General features: G+C 44.5%; 1 protein-coding gene across 2 annotated transcripts in view; it reads right to left on the bottom strand.

Moving 5' to 3' along the window:
- Positions 1-4,597: 4,597 nt before the first annotated feature.
- Positions 4,598-26,504, bottom strand: part of POF1B (POF1B actin binding protein) — a 39,626-nt gene continuing 17,719 nt past the window's right edge. The window contains exons 4-15 of one of the 2 annotated variants that reach the window (XM_077308453.1): positions 25,880-26,074; positions 18,913-19,043; positions 18,386-18,413; positions 17,332-17,406; positions 16,564-16,656; positions 15,005-15,118; positions 13,187-13,339; positions 12,240-12,350; positions 11,133-11,261; positions 9,184-9,260; positions 8,273-8,387; positions 4,598-7,380 (exon numbers count right to left, since the gene is read on the bottom strand). In XM_077308453.1, the coding sequence (XP_077164568.1) occupies positions 7,360-7,380; positions 8,273-8,387; positions 9,184-9,260; positions 11,133-11,261; positions 12,240-12,350; positions 13,187-13,339; positions 15,005-15,118; positions 16,564-16,656; positions 17,332-17,406; positions 18,386-18,413; positions 18,913-19,043; positions 25,880-26,074 (1,242 nt within the window). In that variant the 3' untranslated portion in view covers positions 4,598-7,359. The remainder of the gene's footprint in view (positions 7,381-8,272; positions 8,388-9,183; positions 9,261-11,132; positions 11,262-12,239; positions 12,351-13,186; positions 13,340-15,004; positions 15,119-16,563; positions 16,657-17,331; positions 17,407-18,385; positions 18,414-18,912; positions 19,044-25,879; positions 26,075-26,504) is intronic. The other variant, XM_077308455.1, reaches the window with a different exon arrangement.

Below are 26,504 nucleotides of genomic sequence, written 5' to 3'. Positions count from 1 at the left end.
CATCTATTTCTTTCATTTATTTAAAATATTTCTATTATCAAGGTTGCAAAAGAAAAGGGGCAAGTACAATTACTATTTCCTCAGTGGTGGCTATATGTGACTGCTGGTCTTTAATACTGTATGTTTTACATAGGGACGCTTTCCTCTTCCTGTATTCAAAGTAACTCCACCGAATGAGCCAATGTTATATTAAATTTGCCTTTAGTTGAAGGAGAGTTTTTTAAAAGAAAAATTTGTGTTAACCAGCCTGACAAATAACTGTTGCTTTGCATTACTCTTATTTTAAAACGCGTCTCGATGTGACATCCCAGTGTTAAAGGTAAAGGTAAAGGTATCCCCTGTGCAAGCACCAGGTCATGTCTGACCCTTGGGGTGACTCCCTCTAGCGTTTTCATGGCAGACTCAATACAGGGTGGCCTTCCCCAGTCATTACCGTTTACTCCCCAGCAAGCTGGGTACTTATTTCACTGACCTCGGAAGGGTGGAAGGCTGAGTCAACCTTGAGCCGGCTGCTGGGATCGAACTCCCAGCCTCATGGGCAGAGCTTCAGACTGCATTTCTGCTGCCTTACCACCCTGCGCCACAAGAGGCTCATAACATCCCAGTGTTAACAGGAAGTAAAACGCACCGTTTGATATTTTTGAAGAAAACAATACATTTTCAAGGGAAAGGACTGGTAATCCATTTCAGAGTTAATCTGCCCGTATATATTCATACAAACAGGCTTGTAGTAGGAAATGGGGAGAAAAAACATCCAGCCCAAGGTTATGTTTTAACTGCTGCCATGATGACATGGGGGAGGGAGAAACGGAGACCAGCAAAGTGGTTGAACTGCAAAACCTCTTGCCGTTCTTGGGGTCAAGGCCAGTGAATGGGAAGCAAGGCAATAAAGAGTTGCATTACTGAGTGCAATGTTATTTATTTGCAACCCCATTCCAACAAGCATTAACCACTCAAGTAAGTGCAATAGCAGCACACATACATGTCAGTTTAGCAGCTGCCACACAAATTCTGGAAACTCACTGCATTTCTACTTGCAGCTCATCCTTAATTAAATAGTTCAAAAATAATGGGGATATTTCAAAGTAAATAGATAGTGTCAGGATGTGCACTTTGATCCATGTTTCAGCATGTGTGAACCCACAGCCAATTCTCATTATGGAATGATGTTTGTTTTTAAAAAACACTATATGTGCATAATAGAAATACCAGCGGTGAAGTGAAATAAAGTAATTACTTTCAGAAAACCACACTGTGACCCCTAAAGAGCCAGTTTGGTGTAGTTGTTAGGAGTGCGGACTTCTAATCTGCCATGCCAGGTTCGATTCTGTGCTCCCCCACATGCAGCCAGCTGGGTGACCTTGGGCTCGCCACGGCACTGACAAAACTGTTCTGACCAAGCAGTAATATCAGGGCTCTCTCAGCCTCACCCACCCCACAGGGTGTCTGTTGTGGGGAGAGGAATGGGAAGGCGACTGTAAGCCACTTTGAGCCTCCTGCGGGTAGGGAAAAGCGGCATATAAGAACCAACTCTTCTTCTTCTCTAAAACCTGTACTCCATCCATCCAGTAGGTGGTAGTAGTAGTAAGTTATTACATAAGTAAAGGTAAAGGTATCCCCTGTGCAAGCACCAAGTCATGTCTGACCCTTGGGGTGACGCCCTCTAGCGTTTTCATGGCAAACTCAATACAGGGTGGTTTGCCAGTGCCTTCCCCAGTCATTACCATTTTACCCCCCAGCAAGCAAGCTGGGTACTCATTTCACCGACCTCGCAAGGATGGAAGGCTGAGTCAACCTTGAGCCGGCTTCTGGGATTGGACTCCCAGCCTCATGGGCTGAGCTTGTTCAGACAGCATGTCGCTGCCTTACCACCCTGCGCCACAATAGACTTTATTATGGAATTACACCAGAACAATAGCAAAATATACCTGTTTGCACCAAAGTGATACAGAAGTAGGATACAACATACCTGTTATAACTCGCCACATAATACAAAAGAAAAATAAATTGTTTAAAACAATGGTTTGTAAGCCGTGACTTCTTCGGGTAGTAAAAAGTTCCAGTGGTTTAACAATAAAAAATTAATATGAGTTTAAACTAACATCTAAATCTGGAAAATGTCTAGAAATTGTTCTTGCCCGATTTAATAGTCTTAGTTGTAGATATAAATATGTTCTTAGTTCACAAGGGACACCCAGCTAATTCCACAAATTCTAAGCACTGTAAGACAGAAACTGGCTACTGATTTAGTAATTCCTGGCAATTCCTCTGACAGTTTGTTGTTATGGCTGTGTTGTTTGCAGCTTTGGCCCCGGCAGTGTCACCAAAGGAAAGATAAACTTGGCACAAGCCGTAAAATAGAAGGGGCAACTCAGAAGGATGTGCTCTAAAACTTCTTGTCCTGAGTTAACAAGGACATAGTCTGTCATGAAAGGGTATGTGTTTACACTTACCAGCCAGTACTGCAGAGGGTAACACCATATACCTTGCCAAAGAAAAAGTTCTTCTTTGGCTATTACTTTCCAGGATGAAAGGATAGGAGGAAGGGAAAAGAAGATATCTCTAGCTCAGTGATTATCTAAAAGTTGGATAACTGGCAAGGTCCACTTGCCATTTAGTGTCTTGGTTTCATTGTTTGATCAATTTTTTTTTTTTGCTGAATCCAAGCCTAAAGAAAGTAAAGCATGATGAGAGAACCCAAGATGTGATCTTACACCCAAGATGTGATCTTACACTTTACAGCGAGTGACCTAGATTGAAAACTGTTGTCTAAAAGTAGGGGTAAAAAGCCATGGGGGTTAAAGATCATTTTAAGCCAGAGGCAGAGAGGAAAGTGTGACCTTCCTCAACTTTCATCATTCCTGTCTCTACCTGGACCAAGGAATTTGACATCAATCTGGGAGTTTGCAAACCACTCTCAGAAACTTTGCTCGTACCCATTCAAATGGGGAAAACATGGCAGAGTAACTGAGGGCCACATCTTAAAGAAGTTGGGCTAGAGTCTTGGCCTGAAAAATTAAGTGCAGCTAGGACACAGTGACCACCTCTGTTCCTAAGGGATTTAAGTATATTATATGCAGATCTGGTTCCAGATCAGCAATAGTTACTATGGGCTAATATTGAGCCATTTGCCTGCAAAATCATCCCTAAATATTTAAAGCTTTTAATCTGCTCTATGCTGTGATTTTTTATGTATTACTTTCCAGATTTTTGGAGGTGCCAAAAGGCCATTGATTTAGTCTTCTGATAGTTAATTATCAGTTCCTCCTTTTTACAGTACACAGCTAAATTGGCTAGAGCCCTCCTTAGCTCAAGAGTAGTTCTGGAAAGTAATACTGCATCATCTGCATACAGAAATAATGGGACATGCCATTGTCTAATTTAGGTGGATGGAGGTCTGGTCCTCTTAAAAAGTTTTCCATGCTGTTTATATATAATCTGAATAACAATACCCCACCCCCTGCATACATCCCTGTCTCACTCCTAGTAGTCTATAGGTTCTGTTGAATGTACTTTTCCACAATATCTTACTCTGATACTGTGGTCATGCATAGCTCTGATGAGTATATAAACCCCTCTGTCTACCATGGATGCTTCTAGTTTTGCCCAAAGGCACAGGCAAGAGATGGAGTCGAAAGCTGCCCTAAGATCAACACACGCAGCATACAGTGATAGAGTACCATTAGAATTATATTTCTCAATATGTTGCAAGATTAAACAGTGGTCAAGTGCAGATTAGCCTTCCCTGAACCCAGCCTGTTCCTCTGCAATGTTCTCCTGGTCAAGCCGTGAAATTAATTTATTCTCAAGGTGCTTGGTGTAGAGTTTACTGACAGTGCTTAGTAAACTGATGGATCTATAGCAAGCTGATAATCTCTTTTGCCCTTTTAAAAGAAAGGGACCCCAACTGCTCTTCCCCCCTCTTCTATCGCGTGCAAGAGATCCACCTACTAAGAAACCCACAGAGAAGGAGGTGGGGCAGGGGAAATACAAATTCAATAAGCCAGTTGCAATACCCCATGTAAAAGTGAAATGTTTCTGGTTTACAGCCTCATTTTACTGTGACCTTGGGTATGTCCATTTTCTTAATACAGAAAACGTATAGATAAACAAGATAATTTTAAAGAAGTTCTTTAGCAGTGAATCAGCTAATGTGGTGAAAACATCTGACCCCTTTCTTCTTGTGGCTGTTGCTAGCTATAGGATTTGGTCAAAACTTGTTCACGATCAGTAGTTTGTTCTTTGCTGTATTTGTTGTTCCATTTTTGCTTCTTACGTGCACCCATCTGCAACTGTAAATACCTACATCTGCCTTGTTCATACTGCATATACATTGTTGCTTGTCTGTGGCAACACCTAAGCAGACTAGGGATTGCCTTTTGGGGTGGGAAGAACTGTGAAGGTTCATTTAAGCAACAGCACCTGTGATCTCCTCAATGTGCTATGCAATGGGTAGACTGGGAGGGTTTTTTTTGCCCAACTTTGGGGGAAAGGAAGCCAATATTTAGGCTTCCCAGAGTTACTTCTTTGTGATCTCTCTGCATCATGTTGACAAACGTTATGTGCATACCAAGAATTTGGGAGACAGATAAGAAACCAAGCTTATTAATATCTTTATTCCACTTAATACAGCCGTGTCTGAACTGGTAAACAGGCTACACAGTGGGACTTCAAATACCCTCATATAAGTTGTGGAATAGGCTTTCCAAAAGGAGAGGGGGTGACACATACGTAAAGCAAATCCTTAAAAACACCACACAACCCGACATGTTGCAGTGGCATCCCCCACGCTTGTATCTAGCCACACAACCCGAACAACTACCCACATCCCCGTGGCAATTAATGCCAAGAGCAGCAAGCAGCTTCAGCTTTGTTCATTCCAATAACATTCCTTAAGTCCAACTGCAGTTCAACTGCTCATATTTCACCTAGAAGGCACAGAACGAATGAAGCCAAAAGATGACAAGCAAGGCTTATTGCTAAGGAATATCAGGGTGAAGGGTTCCATTTTGATGGCTCACGGAATATCCAAAGTGGGATACTTAGCAGCTTTAAAAATGGTTATGGTCGCATATACCTTTCTTAGCAAAGGCTATTCCTCTTTTTCTTTTGGTTTGAATATTGGGTGCAAGTCCTTCCTCCCCACCCCAACCCTTTAATGCAGGGGTAGTCAAACTGCGGCCCTCCAGATGTCCATGGGCTTCCAATTCCCAGGAGTCCCCTGCCAGCATTCGCTGGCAGGGGGCTCCTGGGAATTGTAGTCCATGGACATCTGGAGGGCCGCAGTTTGACTACCCCTGCTTTAATGCCTGTACAATTTGAGCCATGCCGGGCAGAAGGCCACAGCACTAGCTAAGTTATAACAGGCCACCAGCAGTTAGATAAACGTACTTTACAGCAACCAACAGCCTCTGGCCGATGGAATAGCTTGTGGGCCACCAGAGGTGCGAAAGGCTGACCTAAAATTCTGAGTACCTTCCAAATCCATCAAGTGTGCCCGAAATCTCTTCAGTTGGTTGGTCCCTCCCCACACATCCACTCGGTTGCAGTGGAAACCACCAAGAAACAGCCTGCAATCCCACACCCTAAAAAGCCAGTTCTTTGTATAACGAATTGGCAGTTGTGCTCACCTATGAGTAGCAGGATTAGCCCCAAGCTATTTTTTCATTTTAAGCTTTCCCACATAAAAGAAGCCAGCTACCGCTTTGAAAATTTAATATCCATGTAAATTTCAGTAACTTTGAAATCTCATTATAATATCCAGTAAAGCCTTCAATGTCCCAATCCGACATGGCGGTTCACACACTCATCTCCAAGACACACGTGGGAAATATTTGGGCTCGATCTTCTTTTCTGGCCCACTTGTAAGTTAATAAGATAACTATTTCAGTCACTGGAAGAAACTCTCTATGCACAATAAGAACGTGTATACCATCAAAAGAATACTAACATCTCCGGAGGAAAAATGCAGTCAGCGATGTTTGATTGCAGGCTCAGTTCCCAGAAACATTGTGCCTTGCTGAAGTTGAGACAGGCCATCCTTCCACAGGTACCTACTCCATTTCTCCAAAGTACATCTCTCTTTTGCAAACCTCCCCCCCCCCCCCCACACACACACCCTTTCTTTTTTGTTAATCTAATTTGGCTTTCAGACAGTGATATGTGAATTCCATATACTTGTTGGGCACAATGGGGCATGGCTGTAATAAGCCCAGGTACAGTAACAAGGGGGAATTACAAAACAGGATTCCCTCCCCCCACCCCCACACACACGTTAGACTACCTACAGGTGCTTCCCTGACCCTCAAGTTTTCCACATCAGAATGCAAGCCCTGAGAATCAGCAGACCTCAAAAGCATACTTGTATGCCCTATATCAGGGGTAGTCAAGCTGCGGCCCTCCAGATGTCCATGGACTAAAATTCCCATGAGCCTCTGCCAAGGAACAAGCCAACCACCTGCAACCTAAGCTGTTTCATCATTCATTTTGCCCACAGATAATAATGAGACCAGATCAGAGATGAGCAGTTGTCTGGTAAGCAAAAATTAAGAAGGGGCACATCTTTTTGGAAAAACAGAGATGGGAAGAAAAAAGAGTTTACTTTGTCCAAACTCCTATAACTAAGTTATTCTCATAAATGTGTGTCTTGTTTTTGAAAGATACCACCATTGTAGGGGGTGGGGTGGGGGGGATGTCCAGGTAGACATGCTTTATTGCAGGTTTCAAAATATATTCTGATTAAGCACAGCAGATAGCCTTTTCGTTCACCTCCTGATCTTTCCTTCAGGGAGGAGAGCTTGCTCCACAGGGTTCAACATCTCCTGATTTCCATGGCAGACCCGAGACGCACCGTAGTGTAGTAGTTGGGAATGTCAGACTAAGATCTGGCAGAACCAGGTTCAAATCCCCCTTTCTGTCCTGATACTCACAGGGTGACCTTGGGCTAGTCACTCCCTCTTTTCACCTCGCCTACCCTTACAGGGTCGCTGAGATACACAGAAGAGGGGAGAATCATATCTGGTGCCCCAAATCCCATTGAGGCAGGGATAATAAAAATATTGTAGAAGGATGTTTAAGGTTTCCTCAACAGGGGAGTGAAGCTGGAAGGGCGATGGCTTAAAAAGCAAGCTTTGTCTCTAAATCTATTACATTTTGCAGAGTGTTGAGTATGCTCCCCCCACCAAACCCTGGCTAGTTTTAAGTTCCAGTCTTGAACTGTGAATGGAAAAGAGAAAAACAAACAGCAGAAGGGAAAGAATAAAACAACAACATTCCTTTGACTGTGTACTCCTCTGAGCAGCTGGGAACTTGTCTCTGGGAGGGGGGGCTTGTTCATTCCTGAAAGAAGCAAGCAGTTCTTTAATCGGAAGTAAAGGATTCCTGTTGCAAAACAAACAACATGCATTAACATCACTCAGGCCATGCACGGGCAGATGTATTTTGGGAGAGAATTTCGAACATCACTTTTGTATGAACCTAGAGCAAGGGTAGTCAAACTGCGGCCCTCCAGATGTCCATGGACTACAATTCCCAGGAGCCCCTGCCAGCGTTCGCTGGCAGGGGCTCCTGGGAATTGTAGTCCATGGACATCTGGAGGGCCGCAGTTTGACTACCCCTGATCTAGAGCAACTGCAAGGGCCACAAGAACGACCATTTACACGCAAGTGGCTTGCCCCAGTTTGCATGTTATTAAGAAGTACTTTGGCCACCTCATGAGAAGGAAGGACTCCCTGGAGAAGAGCCTAATGCTGGGAGCGATCGAGGGCAAAAAAAGAAGGGGACGACAGAGAATGAGGTGGCTGGATGGAGTCACTGAAGCAGTAGGTGCAAACTTAAATGGACTCCGGGGAATGGTAGAGGACAGGAAGGCCTGGAGGATCATTGTCCATGGGGTCGCGATGGGTCGGACACGACTTCGCACATAACAACAACAACAACAACAAGAAGTGCTATTCCTCCTCCCCCTCCCTGGATTGTGATGGCCTTCTGCACCTCTTAAGTGTTTCCCTGATTTGTCAATCATCTCCAAGCACCTGGAGAATCGAAGCAAAAAAGTTCCCCATTTGTGGAGGGCAAATACAAATCTTACAGTTCATTGAGAAAACTGGGGTCCCGCTTTTGTGATCTGGCCCAGCATAAAGGGACACGGGCACAGTTTATCAGGAAAGCACATGGTTTGCTCACACATTTCAAGCAATGATTAAGGAACCCAAATGGATAGCTACTTCTCTGGGTGGTTTCCATAACTGACATTCCCTTCAAGATCACCTACCTGCTTCCACATTTCTCCGGTTTTTTCAATTACAATAGTCTGGGATTCTTTGACAGGTGATGTAACTTTGTAGTCATCGGACAAGAGCCCAAGAATGGGATACTGGTTCCTGTACCTGATAGTTGAAAAGCATCTCTCAGTCTTGCTAGTGGACTTCGAAATGAAACAACATATTCCTTGCCTGTCTGTTAATTGTGACTAAAATTTGAAGGAGATTCCAGACAGCTCACAACAAAATGGTGGTTTTGCAGAGACTGGGATCAATTACTTGCTTAAACCAAATTCATTAAGGTTGCTTTGCTAGACATCCAACAACTGAGGCTCATTTTCTGACAGCCCCTTTGTTTTCACGGTTTAAATAATCCACAAGTGTCATTTTTATTGGCAGGAGGGAGACAAATGAATTGCAAATTCAGAATCAAAATCAGGATTATACATAACTGGAAAGGACCTCAAAACACCATCCAGATCAGCCGCCCCTTCTCAGATACTTAAAAATCACCCCCCCCCCGACAGCAACAGCTGGTGCATTTGGACAGCTATGGCCACTGGGACTTTATACGGCCTCACCATTGCTAGTCACGTTTAATGCACTAGAGGTCATCAAATTTCATACTAAACTTTAACTATAATAATAATAGATGGAAAAGACAGACAGGGGGACATTTTATCATGCCCTAACATCAAGTATACAGGTAATAAAGCCAAGGCTTTATCAAACCTGCACTTTAATACCACCCATTAATTAAAGAAATGAAATGTAAATCATATTCAAAGAAGCAGGCATGAGGCTACACTAAAGTCCTGATATGATCGAAAATGGCCAGCTGTGCTTATCCTCCCATGTCGATTTAAAAGGCAAAATATCTGGATAGCTACAGGCACCCAGTTGCTGGATGCAACTTCATTACTTTTTAGTGATGATGGTCTTCGTTATTCCTTGGGATGAGTTGCCTGATAACTTCTCATGCTTCAGCCTGAAGATTTCCTGAAACAGATTTAAAAACACACACATACAAATGGAGAAAGTGGCCTGACAGGCAGCCGAGCTACTAGCCCATTGAGTTCATCACAGTCCTTAAAACCTGAGATTCTCTAGCCAGAGTTTCCTGGAAGAACTCAACCCCTCTGGCGTACAACACCAGCACCCCATCATTGAGACCCACCTCTGCCCTGCCCAAACACAGTGCCTACCAGGGAATTGTTTTGGATAGCTTTCGTTATCCTATCAGTAAGAAGTAAAAAATGCTCAGAGCCTTTCCAAGGATGCAGGTTCATTGCCTGCTTTGCATGTGGGTCCCAAGAAAATTGGCCATGCTGAGGCCCTCAATCAATCAAACGATGCTTCACTTCATTGGCTTGGGTCTTGCTAATCTGTGAATATGAAGTGTGTGTGTTTCTGTGCTTTTTTGACTGCTTGCATGGACCTTTGTCCTTTGCCTTGGCTTTACTACAATCCTTCCTAAACCTGCCTTCCAACAATCAATTGTAGCAAAGTTGGGGTGGATACCACATGGAAGGGAAAGGGCAGATCTTTCCATGTGCTCTTCTCTCTGGTTGTTGCAGAGGCTGTCCTCCACTGGAGAGTGTGCTTCCTCTGGCCCTGAGCACCTCCCTTTGTGTATGACCAACGTTTTTCAAGGAGCCTCAAGGTGAACAGGAGCCACAGTGGACAACAGTTGCTAACAACTAGAGAGAAGCACACGGGGAATGAAAAGGCAGGAACTGAGCCAATATGGGCTTTTAAATGGTGCCCATATATGTGTCACAGTACAGAACTTGTGCGCTCAGGAGAAGGAGGAATTCATCTCCCCAAAAGACTCCCACATCCATGAAGCCTTTTTAGGACTTTGGATAACATTGATGCTAATTAGACAACCTTAACTTATGGGCAAGATTATAGCTATGAATTAATTATAACAGTTATATTTGCACATAGAGCAGAGCTGCAATGCGTAGGTCTATCACTGATTGAATTTATCACTGGATTGAAAAGGGGCCCTCAAACAGAAAGCTATTTTTAAATATAAATTTATCTTTAGCCCTAATAATATTTTACTTGTGTCTACAGAGACACATTGACTTGGCCATAGTAATCCATGCAACGGTCCCCTCAAGAATGAATTTCTATAACTCACTCTACACTGGCCTACCCTTGTCCTTGACCTGGAAACTCCAGCTGGTGCAGAATGCAGCTGCTGGGTCCTCAACAAATACACCTTGGATGGCCCATATCCAGCCTGTGCTGAGGCAGCTGCATTGGATGCCAGTCGTGGCCCAGATCAAGTTCCAGGTTTTGACCTTTAAGGCCATTTGCGACTTGGGCCTGGCCTATCTGAGGAACAGCTTGTCTCCTTATGCCCTCCTCAGAGCACTATGCTCTGTGGACGCTAATCTGTTGGAGGTCCCTGGCCCTAAGGAAGTATGCCTGGCCTCAACCAAGGCCTTTTCTGTCCTGGCCCCGACCTGATGGAATGAGCTCTCGGGAAAGCTGAGGGCCCTGGCAGAGCTGTCACAGTTCCACAGGTTCTGCAAAACAGAACTCTTCCGCTAGGTCTTTGGTTGAGGCTAGTGCTAAGAACAACACAGCCCCTCCTCAGGCATGGATTGGTATTACATCTACACCCCCACCTCTAGAAAGGTCTGCTCGGAGGACTAGGGAATTTTAGCCACTAATCTTGTGACTTGTAGAGGAACTCATGGCCTCAGGGCTAAACGAGGATTTTATAAAGGGGTTTTAAGTTTGTATGCCACTGTGAGTCTTTGGAAAGTGGTGGGAAAGAAGTTCAATAAATAATAATTATAACAACAACAAACAAAGTGTGCCCCATTCGGTGTCCACAAGGCAGCACCTCCGTACCTCTTCCTGTTGCTTAATCCAAGTCTCCTTCTCTTCCAGCCTCAAGTTCAACTCGTGGAGTCGCATCTGGAGGTCGGCATCAGTCCCCTCTTTCTTTGAGATATCCTTCTGGAATTCGCATAGCTGAGACTGCAAAGAAAGAACAGAGCACATTTTAAGGAGCCCCAGAAGGGCGCTTGGAAAGAGCATCATGGAACGTAACTGGCTGATCTACAAGATGTGGTCTTTGACAAGGAGAGTGCATAACAAGGACGGGGCAGAACAGTGGTCTTAGGTGGTCTTAGAAAGCTGTTGTTTCGTCTGTTTTGGCTCCCCCAGGAAATGTGAGGCTTGGTGAGGAAACTCGTTGTTGTATCCTTGTCATTGTTAGTTGTGAAGTCGTGTCCGGCCCATCGCAACCCCGTGGACAATGATCCTCCAGGCCTTCCTGTCCTCTACCATTCCCCGGAGTCCATTTATGCTCACACCAACTGCTTCACTTGTATCTTACCAAACCTCATCTATTACATGGAAGCCCACAAGTGGGACATGACGATCCAACCACCAAATTTAAGACCCAGTATCCTGTGCTCTGAACATGACATCATCATAGGTCATAGCTGTTGGCAGACCAACATGAAGAAGAACCAAGTCATGCTGCAGGATTTAGCTGACATAATTTGTTGGATCCAGCCAACTTTTTTCACCCAGTCCTCACCCCTTTACTAAGCTCCCATCCAACATGGTTGTTGTCCAGACAGGTCTCACGATATCCAACACAATCTGTCTGGTGGTCAAAGGGGAACCCCTCCTCCCCTTTCTCACTAGCACAACCGCTGGGTGGGTCCAACCCAATGTACACCAAATGCTTTGAGCAATGTTGAGATTTCTACTGACTCTCAAAAGCTCATACCAAGAAACAGTCGTTGGTGCTACTGGACTCAAGTCTAACTGTTCCAGTGCAAACCACCATGGCTACCCACTGGAATTGAACTGGTGTCACTTTGGGATACACAGCATGGCATCATTCGCAAGGGCCTTGCCTTGTAGAATCCCCATTTGACCTATGCTGATGAACAGGAGATGATCTCCATAGCCTTTCCCCAGGAAGGCATAAAAACAACATACTCTAAGGTTGCGGATCTGCCGATCTTTATCCTCCCGGAGCTGATTGATCATCTCCACGTAGCGGCTGGACAGTTCATCAGTGGTGGTCTGAATCAGGGGGTTTGACGAAACCTGTGCAAACAACCGTGGTCCTTCAGTTTAATTGGCAAATGGAAAACAGCAACACGGATCGTTTGAGAACTGCTTTTGTTGAAAGGGAAAATGGTGGTCTTGAGAACCAACAGGTCAAAGTGCCTTATACTCACCCATGTAGGCCAATAGTAAGAACACCACATCGGTATTGCCAAACAAAGAACAAGCAAAACAAGGCATTGCAGGCTCACCCAGCCCACTGGGCCATCAGTAAGCATTGAGTTATTGTTCTCCCCAATGTTCTATTGTTCATAATGTTATAGTTATTAATATGTTATTATATACTAAGTTATTTGTACAGTTATCTCTGTTTGATGCAAACCACCCTGAGCCTTTGGGGAGGGCGGTATATAAATGTAATTAATAAATAAATAATAAAAGGAGGTTGAGAGGGGACATGATAGCCCTCTTTAAGTATTTGAAAGGTTGTCACTTGGAGGAGGGCAGGATGCTGTTCCCGTTGGCTGCAGAGGAGAGGACACGCAGTAATGGGTTTAAACTTCAAGTACAACGATATAGGCTAGATATCAGGAAAAAGTTTTTCACAGTCAGAGTAGTTCAGCAGTGGAATAGGCTTCCTAAGGAGGTGGTGAGCTCCCCCTCACTGGCAGTCTTCAAGCAAAGGTTGGATACACACTTTTCTTGGATGCTTTAGGATGCTTTGGGCTGATCCTGCGTTGAGCAGGGGGTTGGACTAGATGGCCTGTATGACCCCTTCCAACTCTATGATTCTATGACTCTATGAAATAATCACAGTTTTCTTGAACTAAGCACCATGGCTCCCACGGTGAGCAATGACAAAGGTGTGCCTTTACCTGCATCCTGAGGTTCTGGACTTCTTGCTCCAAAGCTCGTTTGCTGTATTCTAGATCCTTCAGCCGAAATTCCTTGTCCCCATCGTTGTGCCGGAGAGAAATGAGCTGCTCCTCCAGTGCCCGGCATTTGAGAGTAGACTCTCGGAGGGCTTTCTAGGAAAACACCACAAAAAGCTCTCACCGCTTGGAACAAGCACTTCCATGCATGCTGAATAACACACTTTCGATCCTCTCTGCCATTGGAAACAGCCAAATCCACTTGTAAACAATTACTGAGGAGGACTGAAAGCACAATATTCAGAAGGTGTGAAAGTGCCTAAGTATTTATGGACGTGAAATAACAAGACTGAGCCAAGCTCACAGCCGGACAAGCTGTATCATGCTGTTTTACTTGTGTAAACAGAATCTTCAAACACGCAGGAAATATGTAAAGAAAGAGGGTCCAGTCTACCTTTCTCCCCTTTCTTCTTTGCAGGGAAACAATCCCAACGCAAATACTGCTCCCCCCCCCAGCTGAAAGTAACACAATCCAGAGGGGAAAAGGCTTCCCTTCGATTTTGATGAACGTACAAACTCTCCTTAGGCCAGTGATGGCAAACCTTTTAGAGACAGAGTGCCCAAAATGCAACCAAAAACCTACTTATTTTTCGCAAAGCGCCAACACAGCAATTTAACCTGAATACTGCCCTTCTTCCCCCCCCCTTCTTCTATGACCCTTTCCCCCTCTATTTCCCCTCGTTTTGCCCCTTTGTTGTTGGGCTGTTTATTTTTCGGTTTTGTCCCCCTCCCCCTTTTTACCCCCACATCTTTCCCTTCCCTCCCTTCCTTCATCACCTTCTCTGTGCAAGGCTTGCAGATACCAGCCCAGCTGAGTGACCCAAGCCAGCCAATTGCTTCCCAGACCAGGGAACATGTGGGAAGAGTCCTCCCCGTCCTCTGGGCACCGGGAAACCGGACCTTGTGCAGGCTGACTCAGCAAACTCTGTATTGGGGAGGTGGGTGCATGCCCACAGAGAGGGCACTGAGTGCTGCCTCCTAAGAAGAGCCCTGCTGGATCAGACCAGTGGTCCATCCAGTCTAGCCTCCCATCTCTCACAGTGGCAAACCAGTTCCTCTGGATAGCCAACGACAGGGCATAACTTGCTGAGACCTTCCCCTGATGTTGACTCCTGGCTCTGGGATTCAGAGGTGGACTGCTTCTTACTATGGAGGCTTCTTTTAGCAGCCCCTGATAGACCTATTCTCCATGAAACTGTCCAATCTCCTTTTAAAGGTCTCTACGCATGTGGCCATCACTACTTCCTCTGGCAGCAAATTCCATACTTTAATCACTCTCTGCGTAAAGCAATATTTCCTTTTGTCTCCCCTGAATCTATTGCCCAGCAGGTTCATTTGGAAGCCCTTGGGATCCAGTATTCACGGAGAGGGCGAAGATGTTCTCTTTGTCACCTCTGTCAATCCGCTGTCAATTTTATAAATCTCTATCATGTCCAACCCGTAGTCATCTCTTATCTACGCAGAAAACTCCCAGACTCTTCAACCTTTTCTCACGGGGAAGGGGATCCAACTCTCTAATCAACTTGGTAGCCCCCTCCCCCCCCCCCCCGGTACTTTCCCCAGCTCCTTCCACCTATCCATTCTTTGGGAGAAAAACATTTCAAAACATCACCTGCACCAGATGAATCATGTATGAACTATTCTTTGGTCTACTAGCATTGCCTGAACAAACCAACGCTTAACTGTGAGTTGTCATTTCCTTCCTGAGCGAATGCTTACAAAAGAACGGCCATTTCACACCTGAGACACATTCAGGCTTACCTGCTGTTGGTGATTGTTCTCTCGCACAGACGCCAGAAGCTTTTCATATTCCCTCACTTGGCTCTCTTTGAATGCCAGGTCTTTCTCAAGTAATGTCTTGTCAGTTTCTAATTTCTGTAAAACCAAAATATTTGTTATGAAAAGGTCCGCTTTAGGAAGGTAGCAAGAGGAGAGAGGAAGGACAGGAAGGCCCAATCTTTACAGGGGGGGGGGATGATGATGACGGCAATAATACTGTTGCCCCAGAGAGACAGAGAAGACAGCAATGACCGGCAACAAACTGACTCCTGCAGAGGGGCAGGAGTTCCTGGAGTCCTGGAGCCATGAAAGGTGCCCAGCAATTCCAGCCTTGATGCCAGTACCGGCTCTGAAACACGCAGCATTCCTGAGATTCTTCTCTTCGAGAATGGCTCAAGAGGCATAGCACCAAAATGCATCTCATCTCATTCATATGTGGGCCAGTTTTGGATGTTTTAAAGCCCTGGGCCTGGTTTCAAATAGCCCCATAGCTGGTTTCCGCACACTTAAAAAACAGCTGGGTATTTGCCCATCTCACATTATTCTTGATTTATCATATGGAGTCTGTGCAGTATAGCAAAGAGATCCGAGGACTGTCTGGCGGCCAGACAAGAGATGTTTGGAGGTGGTTTGCCATTACCTGCCTACACATCACGACCCTAGTGTTCCTTGGAGGTCTCCCATCCAGAAGAAGAAGAACAGTTGGTTCTTATATGCCGCTTTCTCTACCCGAAGGAGGCTCAAAGCAGCTTACAATCGCCTTCCCTTTCCTCTCCCCACAACAGACACCCTGTGAGGTGAGTGAGGCTAAGAGAGCCCTAATATCACTGCTTGGTCAGAACAGCTTTATCAGTGCTGTGTAGAGCCCAAGGTCACCCAGCTGGCTGCATGTGGGGGAGTGCAGAATCGAACCCGGCATGCCAGATTAGAAGTCCGCACTCCTAACCACTATACCAATACTAGCCAGGGCTGACCTTGCTTAGCTTTCAAGATCTGATGATTTACCTGGCATATCCAGGCCCCATTCTGCACACATAGGATAATGTACTTTCAGTGTGCTTTGGCAGCTGGATTTTCCTGTGCGCAACAGGAAAATCTACTTCTAAAGTGCATTATCTATTGTGTGCAGAACAGGCCCAGACCAAGGCCACTTCTCACATGTAATGGTGGAAACTGCTGTCTAGGCAAGAGATGTTCAGAGGTGGTTTCCCACTGCCCGCCTGGCAGAATGACCCTGGATTTCCTTGGTGGTCTCCCGCCCAAGCACTAACTAGAGCTGACCCGACTCAGCTTCCGAGATCTGACAAAATCAGGCAAGTCGGGACCATCCAGGTTAAGGCACTGCTCACGTACTACACAACTCCCCCATTTGAAAAAGTTCAAATGTGGTGAATGATGCAGCAGAAAGAAAGGGGAGGGGGTGTCTGCCATTCAACAGGAAAGAGTCTGGAATTCCACTGGATGTATCTAAAGTAACATTTGGGATCTTGGCTCCCAACAGCTTAAATGGCCCTGGCTGAAAGCGAGAGGCAGCCACCTACCCCCAAGTCATCCTGAAGATGGAGAAGCTCCTCTCGAAGGTTGCTGAATGTGGCAAGGACCAGCCTCATAGACTTATCCGCTGTCACTCTCATCTAGGGAAAGAAAGAAAAAACGTGCATCTGGCTTAGACAAGCAGTGGATTCAGAAAACTGTTCCAAGGATCTGTCAAATCATCAGAAAACTGGAGAAAAAAGTATGGAAGTAGACAAATAAAAAAAATATCGCAAAAATTTACCCCACCCCAGTACCTAGAAGAAGAGTTGGGTTATATACCTTGTTTTTCATTGCCCAAAGGAAATTTCAAAGTGGCTTACAATCACCTTCCCTTCGTCTCCCCACAATAGGCACCCTGCTTGGTCAGAACAGTTTTATCAGTGCCGTGGCGAGCCCAAGGTCACCCAGCTGGTTGCATGTGGGGGAGTGCAGAATCGAACCCAGCATGCCAGATTAGAAGTCCGCACTCCTAACCGCTACACCACGCTGGCTCTCCTAAATCTCTTCCTACAGGATATATTAAGTTCTTACAGACTTGAGCAAACCAATTAACTCTCTGCCTTGTTTTCCTTGTTAGTTCTTAGTCCTGACTCTCAACATTCTGTGATTCTTAGAGGCTCATGAGCATGCGCAATTCTTACTGGTCATTTTGTTTGGGGGGGGGGGTCTTAAAATATTTTTTACAAAGTACTCTTTTTTTGAATAATTGAGGTATGCCCCAGAAATTACTACCTGGTATATGGGTGTGTTTTCCCACCTGCCCACAGCCCTACCTGTAAGAGGTAACGGATTTGTTGCTTGGTTGATTCTGAAAGTCCTCTAGGAATCAAGCTCTCAATATCTTCTGTCTAGTTAAAAAACAGGAAAAAAAAGAGAATCAATCTTCAAACATTTGAAGATGGTCTAACTTTTTAAAACACAAAATCTTGCTTGTACTAAGCACAAAGTAACCGAAAGAACTATTGGCAATCTCTCAGCAGAAATTTCCTACAACGTCCAAATCCATGCCTGCTGTTACAACACTACAACTGCACCAAAGAAAGGATATCAAAGTCCCTTTGCTGGCCTCTCTGTATTCAACAAGCATATCTCTTTATGCACACCCACCAGGAGAGGGCTTAAATCATGGAAGCTTAAAGCCACAGTTTTGAACGTACATTTCGGATCCAAACAAAATGAGAAAAAAACTTAACCCAAACAAAAGTCCAGGAACCAAAAAAGGTTAATGCCCAAAATGGCAAATGCCTAAGGCCCAACGGGGTTACATCATGTTCCTAAAATGTGATGTAACTATGAAAATACCAATATTTATTAATAATACAATTTAAATTAAAAACACCCAAAGGCTTTTGTTCATGGTCTCAGATAGAATCTAACCTATGCAGATACTAGGGATCTCAGCACCACTGACCAAATGCATTTCAGTGTTGTCATTTGTAGTTATCTGGCATCCATGTAAAAACAAGATGCAATAAATGTACAATCAGTCTTTTAATATATTGGCTCCTTTACATAGACAAAACCCTAAGAAACAGAGGTAATGGACACTGTGTGGGCTGTTGGTCGCATAAGTGGACCATTGGGCCAGGTAAAATAATCGGATGCCTCTTTATTCTCAAAAGCAGGTCCTGGTCAAGGCAAGCATTACTCTTGTCAACATCCACTTCCATGTCCTCCAATCGACTACAGAGACAAATACATGGAAAGTAATCTTCACCCAGTTTAACACAAAAAGTCACAGTTAAATTGTTCTGTCTGCACCGCTTCAGTTTCAACGGACTGAAAACACAACTCAAAGAAAATCCTGGAAATTTTTGACATACTTACTTGAGTGTAAGATTCGATTTCATATCTCCTGCAAAAACAGCACATGGACAACGTCAGATCAACAGACTGTTTTCAAACCTGCTAAATTACTACCTACCTATACTTTTGTAACACGGTAATCTCAATCCTTCTTGCATAAAGTACGGCATTTTTTAAAAAATGGTTTCTGAAGCTGTTGTCAATACATAACACACACTGGGATGGACCCCACCATCCAAAACACTCTCTCTCTCACACACACACACAGACACACTCAAGTTAGGCTTCCAATCTTCCAAATGAACCTTATACCAAGCCATGACATGAGATTATCTAGTTCCTGAAGTGGGTAATGAGGCTCCGGAATGCAGGATTCAAGGTATTTTGTCAACTGCATTTAGGTAAAAGAGCTTGGTTTCCCAACAAACTTGTTAAATTACTGCTTGTAGAGGCCAGTTGCAGAATGCTGCTCAAACCAACCAACTGGAAAATCTGTAAGAAATTCCCCAAATTCCAAGGACGAGGGTGGTAGTTGCAGACATAGGTACCTTCCTCCTAGCTTCTCAACGTGCTGAAGCAAACAGCTGTAGAGATCGTTGCTTTTGCGGTTCAGCTCTGCAAGGAGTTCGCCAAAGTAGCGGGAGTCCAGCTGGTCATTTGTTTCAGGGATGCCCATCGCCTAACGGGAGAGGAAAATGACACCGTTGAGGCTAGCTCATACATGCATCGTACACAACTCCTGAGGCTTCTGAGCTGAACATCTAAAATGCTGTCATGGAAATGTTAAGACTGGGCATTGTAAAACTTCAGCCTGACCATACTTCACGATGGCCTGTTCACATGTGCCAATCGGCACATGATGCCAAAGGTGTGGCCCACTGGATGGAATGAGATTGTCACATCTGAAGGTCATGGACTGTGCCACTGCAAGGGAAGGGACAGACTGAAGAGGCATGTGCATATTTTTGATAGTATAGAGCAAGAACTTGCCTTCAAGTGCAAAACAAGCACGAAAGGAAGAGAATGGTTTTAGGCTAGCCTCCTCCCTCTGTGATGGTTTCTCTCTCTTTGTTGTAAAGTCACAGCTGACCTATGGTGACCCTGTGTTTTCAGTTCACTCAAAGCAGGCAGCTTTCTGATTTGGTTGCTGTAAAGGCACATTCATAACTGTGGTATGTTTTCCTGTCTCAGGGTGTTAACCTCCTAATTCAGGTGTATATGTGCAGACTATCACAGTCAACGTGCTATTAAGCGTTCACACGTATGAACTCAGCATTGCTAGAAAGAAGTTCTGCAAAATCACAAGACTTCAAACTCCTTATTCCACACATTTTGTTTTGAAGCTCACAGCCCAGCTTTAGGAAGAGATACAAGCAGAGACAACATGTGTGCGTACACATCCCAAATTCTGTCCCCAGCAGATGAACATAAAAGAGATCATGACCCAGTGGTGAGAAACTGTGGATCGCCAAACGGCTGCTGGGAGCTTGGATCCTTGCAGTGAGTGATTCAATCCTGCAATTATGCTTTTAAGCAAGTCTGCATATTTGATGTCTGTTAGCATCAGTTAGTTACACCCTGGCTCTGAGAGATTCTGAGCTACTCTTACTTTACAACTACAGACACTGCAAATTTCAGAGTGGGCGTGTCTGGCAAGCTGAACTTATCACAGTTACACGAGCACAGAGATAAACACAGGCAAGCTTCCCTATACTGAATCAGGCCATTGATCCAAGTGAGCATCATCTATTCAGGCTGGCAGCAACTTTCCAAGGGCTCACGAAAACATCTTTCACATCACCCCCTGCCTAGTCTTATAATTGGAGATTCCAGGGATTGAACTTGGGGTCTTCTCCATGTCAAGTGGATGCTCTACCTCAGGGGTAGTCAACCTGTGGTCCTCCAGATGTCCATGGACTACAATTCCCATGAGCCCCTGCCAGCGAACACTGGCAGGGGCTCATGGGAATTGTAGTCCATGGACATCTGGAGGACCACAGGTTGACTACCCCTGCTCTACCTCACATTTGGCTGTGATGACCACACCTGAGCTGATCACCCTTTCTATTTGGTTTCTTACAAAATAACTCTCCAACAACTGTCTTCAAAAGCATGGAAACGCTGCCTATCCAAACAGACCAGCAGCCACTAAGATTGTTTCCATTGTAGAGTTTTGTTTTTACAAAATCTGTTGCTAAGGTCTAGTGTAGGTTTGCATAACACAGGTATAAACGCTGCTTAAAAAAAAACTTGCAACTGATTTAACAATTTTCCGCTGACTGGACCAGTGACACAGAAAGGAGGGAGTAGAGCCGCTCTCAGCTGGGCTGCGAGAGAACCGGCATGCACAAAAGACAAAACATAAAGGGAAGAGTTCATCCCAAAATGGGTTCCTTTCATGCAACTGGTGAACCAAAGCAGCAGCTGTTTGAGCATCTCGGGTTTTCAGCTTAAAAAGAAAAACCTGCATAGGTAGACTGTGACAATTCAATTCTAAGAAAAAGAGGAGCATTACATGCAAGATTAAGAGCCTCTTGTGGCGCAGAGTGGTAAGGCAGCCGTCTGAAAGCTTTGTCCATGAGGTTGGGAGTTCTATCCCAGCAGCCGGCTCAAGGTTGACTCAGCCTTCCATCCTTCCGAGGTCGGTAAAATGAGTACCCAGCTTGCTGGGGGGTAAACGGTAATGACTGGGGAAGGCACTGGCAAACCACCCCGTATTGAGTCTGCCATGAAAACGCTAGAGGGCGTCACCCCAAGGGTCACACATGACCCGGTGCTTGCACAGGGAATACCTTTACCTTTACTTTACATGCAAGATTGAAGCCAGGTAAAGGAACATGCAAAACCTCACTCAACAGGCTCAGCCAGATAAAAACTTGGCATTTCTGACACTGGGTGAACAAGAGAAAGCAGCTCATCGAGACTTGCCTCCCCCCCCTCCTTACACCCACAAACAGGCTTGGCTAAGCCACAAGCAGCAGCTCTGGCTTTCCCACGATGAAGAGTCGATTTCCCAGAGTCGAAAGTCCCGAGCACAGTTCACATAAGCGGGATCCAGCCTTTTCTCACTCCCGTGCTCCGCCTTAGTGACACTGCGTTGCATAAGTTGCTGCCGACAAGGCCGTGTGCTGCCTGCCAGAGCATGTGCAAAGATTTGCCTGGCTTTTGCTGGAAGCCCAGAAATGGATGTAGCGACTTAACGCCTGATATCATCAGTGAAGAAACTGCCAGTGACAAACAGCACAACCTCAGCAGTTAAAAGTTAAGTCGGGTTTTCTTTTTAAAATTAAAAGGCCAAGTTAGCCACAAAAAGCCGTCTGAAAAGCAGCTTATCCTGTTTCTTCGCAAACTTTTGCTTACTAAGAGGGGGAAGCCATGGGGGAAATGCCTGCATTATGAATTCACAATAATTGGTTTGATGTAGGAGCACGGTTCTGTTGGACCAGGCATCCCTCCTGTCCAGCATCCTTTTTCCCCGAGGGCCTTCCGGGAAGTCCACAAGCAGAGAAAGGAGTTAACAGCTCTCCACTGTCCCACTATTCACTTCCTACAATCTGAAGCTAAAGTATACACTGTCTCTGAACCTGGAGGTTTCATTTAGCCAGCATTACTTAAGACGTGAAGAGCCTCTTGTGGCGCAGAGTGGTAAGGCAGCAGTCTGAAAGCTTTGCCCATGAGGCTGGGAGTTCGATCCCAGCAGCCGGCTCAAGGTTGACTCAGCCTTCCATCCTTCCGAGGTCGGTAAAATGAGTACCCAGCTTGCTGGGGGGTAAGCGGTAATGACTGGGGAAGGGACTGGCAAACCACCCCGTATTGAGTCTACCAAGAAAACGCTAGAGGGCGTCACCCCAAGGGTCAGACATGACCCGGTGCTTGCATAGGGGATACCTTTACCTTTACTTAAGAGGTCCAACGAACCCTTGATTCCAGAAAGTTTATGAAGTGGAACCACATGAGGTGAATAATGTTGTAGTTAATGTCTGTGGCATTTAAAGCAATATTTCTGAATATTTCATTTCATGCTGTTTTGATTCCACTATTCTTTAACTTTATAATTTATATTTGTCTGTAATACACTGCTGGGCTGCATTGCATTCCTGCATTGTATTCCCGCTTTATTGTCTGAATATCTTTTTTTGTGCCTTGCTCTATGATGTTCTTTGTTACATGGATTATTTATTTTTATTTATTTTACAAAATGCATGCCTTGCCTCTCGGTCATAGAGTCATAGAGTTGGAAGGGAACTCCAAGGTCATGTAGTCCGACCCCCTGCACAATGCAGGAACTCACAACTACCTGTCCACCAACTACTATGCCCAAGTGGTCCCTCCATCAAAAATCTCCAGAATCCAGCCTGGCCTGGAGGAAATTCACCTACCCACAGCAGCAAACGGGTATTCCTGGGTATGCAAGGAAGGACCACAAGAGACGAACACTGACATATCCCTTCCTTCCCACCCACTCACAATCTGCCTAAGTTCATAAAATCTAGCCTCTGCTTTAAAATTTCCAAAGGAGGATAACTCACCACCTCCCAAGGAAGCCTGTTCCACTGAGGAACAGCTCTAACTGCCAGGAACTTCTTCCGGATGTTTTGAATGAATTTCAACCCATTGGTTCTGGTCCAATCCTCTGGGGCAACAGAAAATAACTTTGCTCCATCTTCTCTATAGGTAAAGGTAAAGGTAAAGGTATCCCCTGTGCAAGCACCGAGTCATGTCTGACCCTTGGGGTGACGCCCTCTAGCGTTTTCATGGCAGACTCAATACGGGGTGGTTTGCCAGTGCCTTCCCCAGTCATTACCGTTTACCCCCCAGCAAGCTGGGTACTCATTTTACCGACCTCGGAAGGATGGAAGGCTGAGTCAACCTTGAGCCAGCTGCTGGGATCGAACTCCCAACCTCATGGGCAGAGCTTTCAGACGGCTGCCTTACCACTCTGCGCCACAAGAGGCTCATATCTTCTCTATAACAGCCCCTCAAATATTTGAAGATATGGTTATCATATCACCTCTTAGTCACCTTCTCTCCAGGCTAAACAGACCAAGCTCCCTCAACCTTCCCTCTACATCTTTCTTCAGCTGTGGTGCCCAAAACTGAACACAGCTCTCCAAGGGAGAGCTTACCAGACTGGAGTAGAGCGGTAACATTTTCATACACCCTAAAATTCCATTTGATTTTTTAGCAACTGAGTTACACTGCTGACTCATGTTCAGTGTATGGTCTACTAAGACCCCCAGATCCTTTTCACACATACTACTGCCAAGACAAATCTCACCCATCCTATAGTGATGCACATGATTTTACATTTTTCACTATTAAAATTCATTTTAGTCCGGTTTTCCAACCTGTCACGATCATCCTGTATCCCGATTCTATCTTCTAATCTAGTGTGTTTGCTACCCCTCCCAGTTTAGTGTCATCTGTAAATTTAATAAGTATCCCCTCTAATCCCTCATCCAAATCATTTCTAAATATGTTAAACAACACAGGGCCCAGGACTGATCCCTGAGGCACTCCATTCGTCACTCCCCTCCAAAAAGTTCTCAATCCACCTAAAAGTAAAAGGATCTATACCGCATTTTACCAACTTGTCAATAAGAATATCATGTGGAACCTTATCAAAAGCCTTACTAAAATCAATGTAAACTATGTTCACAGCATTCCCATGATCTTGCAAGGTAGTAACTTTGGCAATAAAAGGGATAAGGTTAGTCTGATGTGACTTGTTCTTGAGAAAGCCAAGCTGACTCTTAGTAATTTCAGCCATCCATTGTAGCTGCTCAAGGATGAACTGTTTGATGATTTGTTCTACAATTTTGCCAGCTATAGTTATCTAGATCCTACTTTCCCCCCTTCTTCAAGATGGGGACCACATTTACTAGTCTCCAATCTTCTGGCACTTCACCTGTTCTCCAAGAATTGTCAAAAATAATGGACAGAGACTCAGAAATTACATCTACAAGTGCTTTTAGTATCCTTGGATGTAATTAATCTTACCCAGAGGATTTGATTTCATTTAAAGAAACTAGGTGTTTATGGACTACGGTGATCCTCATAAAGGCCACTAATGCAGCCAAAAATCAAAACATACACAATTCATATCTTAAAAACCACTAAATCCAAAAAAACCCACCATCAAAACAAAACCTGAGCAAAAAAGACATAAAACAATTAAATCACTGGGCAGGAAGGAGAGATCAATGAAGGAATGCAAACAAACAAACAGGAGCCTTCACCCACTGGCGGAAGATTACAATAAATGCGGAAACAGGGTGTCAGGAAATTAATCACAGTATTCCACAACTGGGGGTGCATCTCTCCATTAGTCTCCAATTAGTCTTCACTATGTTCCCCCTTCCCGAGAATTGAACCCAAGTAAGTAATAACCTTATAAACTTAGCTTGTTATTCCTGTAGGGCAGTTGAACCTGTTAAACAACTACATTGTTCAGAGCACAAATTTATTGTTCATCCTCTGCCTATGTTTGTGGACTTGTACATTCCATTTCATTGTATCTGAGGAAGGGTGCATGCCCACAAAATCTTACACCTTCAATACAATTTTGTTGGTCTTCAAGGCGCCACTAGACTCGAGCTTTGTTCTAATGCCATTCAGAGTTACACCGTTTTACGCCCATTGACTTCCGCCTTGAGTCTCAGCAAGAAAGGCATTCTAGAAATCATTAACTCCAAAGGCCCCAGAAGGAAATAACTCTACTTCGGCTAGCACTGTTAGTGAACTATAAAAAAGGGTGAGAGGCACTCATTTTATTGCCTCAACAGACATATTTTCCCCGAACATCAGACTACCATCTCTTTTGCTGCCTAGACAATCCTATCTTCTCACAAGATTAGCTCCAAATATGAATGCTCCCCCCTCCAAAGAAAGAAAGAAAGAAAGAAAGAAAGAAAGAAAGAAAGAAAGAAAGAAAGAAAGAAAGAAAGAAAGAAAGAAAGAAAGAAAGAAAGAAAGAAAGAAAGAAAACCACCACTGTGAAACAATGAAACACAGAGAGGGCCAATAAAACCAGAGTCCAGACGCACCTTTAAGACCAACAAAGATTTATTCAAGTCCTGAACTTTCGAGTGCAAGCACTCTTCCTCAGACTAAGAACTCCCTACATGACAGTGGGAATATATGGCAAAAATGAATTCTGTTAAATTAGTAAACTGTCACACATCCTTTAGGATGCTTAGGGCTGATCCTGCGTAGAGCAGGGGGTTGGACTAGATGGCCTGTATGGCCCCTTCCAACTCTATGATTCTATGATTCTATGATTCTATCCAAATACAGCCATATGGTAATTCTTTGCCAAAACAGCCAATCAATCCCCTGGAATTCAGTTGTAGTGCACAAAAAACATAGGAGAGATAAAACTGTCTATGCCAGTGATCAACAGCTTCCACCCCACCATTTGCTGTTTGCCCCATCTGTCACCATACAAGTGTGAAACATTCCTGTAAGGGAATTACTGGCAATTTGCATCTACACAGAAAGGGAGTTAATTCATACCGGTTCACAGGCTTGAATGGTGACTTTCCTCACAATGTTGTTTCCGCCATCATTGACACGAATCGGAGTCACCTCACAGGGGCTTCCCGTCTGGGTCTGCTGGCACTGCTGGACCACCGTAACATGTTCTGCTGGCTGGCTGATTTGATATTGGTCGGGCTGGGTGTGCTGCTGGGCATACTGGTACTGCTTCTCCTAAAAGGAAATAGTTGTGTGTCATGCTGATATCCTCCACTGGGTCACATCAATGGAAACTATTAATGATCTTAAGGAAGAAGCCTTAAGTGCTACTTTGGGTTGAAGATCATTACAAACCGTTGGGTTAGTTCTTGTGAGGTTCTTGTGAGGGCCCCTAATGGTCCAGATGTGATAGCCAGAACATCTGGCATGTCTACAACTGCCTATGTTTTCTTCTTCAACTCAAATCCAGAATAGAGGAATTAGCATTTTAACAGCATTAATCCGGTCTAAAACAGATGAAGTATTTTTTATATTTAAAGTTTTTGTTTCATTTCAGTAATTACTAAATTAAAATTATCTTCAATCTTTTTTGAGGTATCTTAGTACCTAAATAAGAGACAAGAGCCTCTTGTGGCGCAGAGTGGTAAGGCAGCAGTCATGCAGT

The sequence above is a fragment of the Paroedura picta genome, chromosome 13 (assembly GCF_049243985.1).
Source record: "Paroedura picta isolate Pp20150507F chromosome 13, Ppicta_v3.0, whole genome shotgun sequence".
Lineage (NCBI taxonomy): Eukaryota > Metazoa > Chordata > Lepidosauria > Squamata > Gekkonidae > Paroedura > Paroedura picta.
Note: the sequence above shows the minus strand (reverse complement) of the source record. Positions and strands in the feature narration are given on the sequence as shown.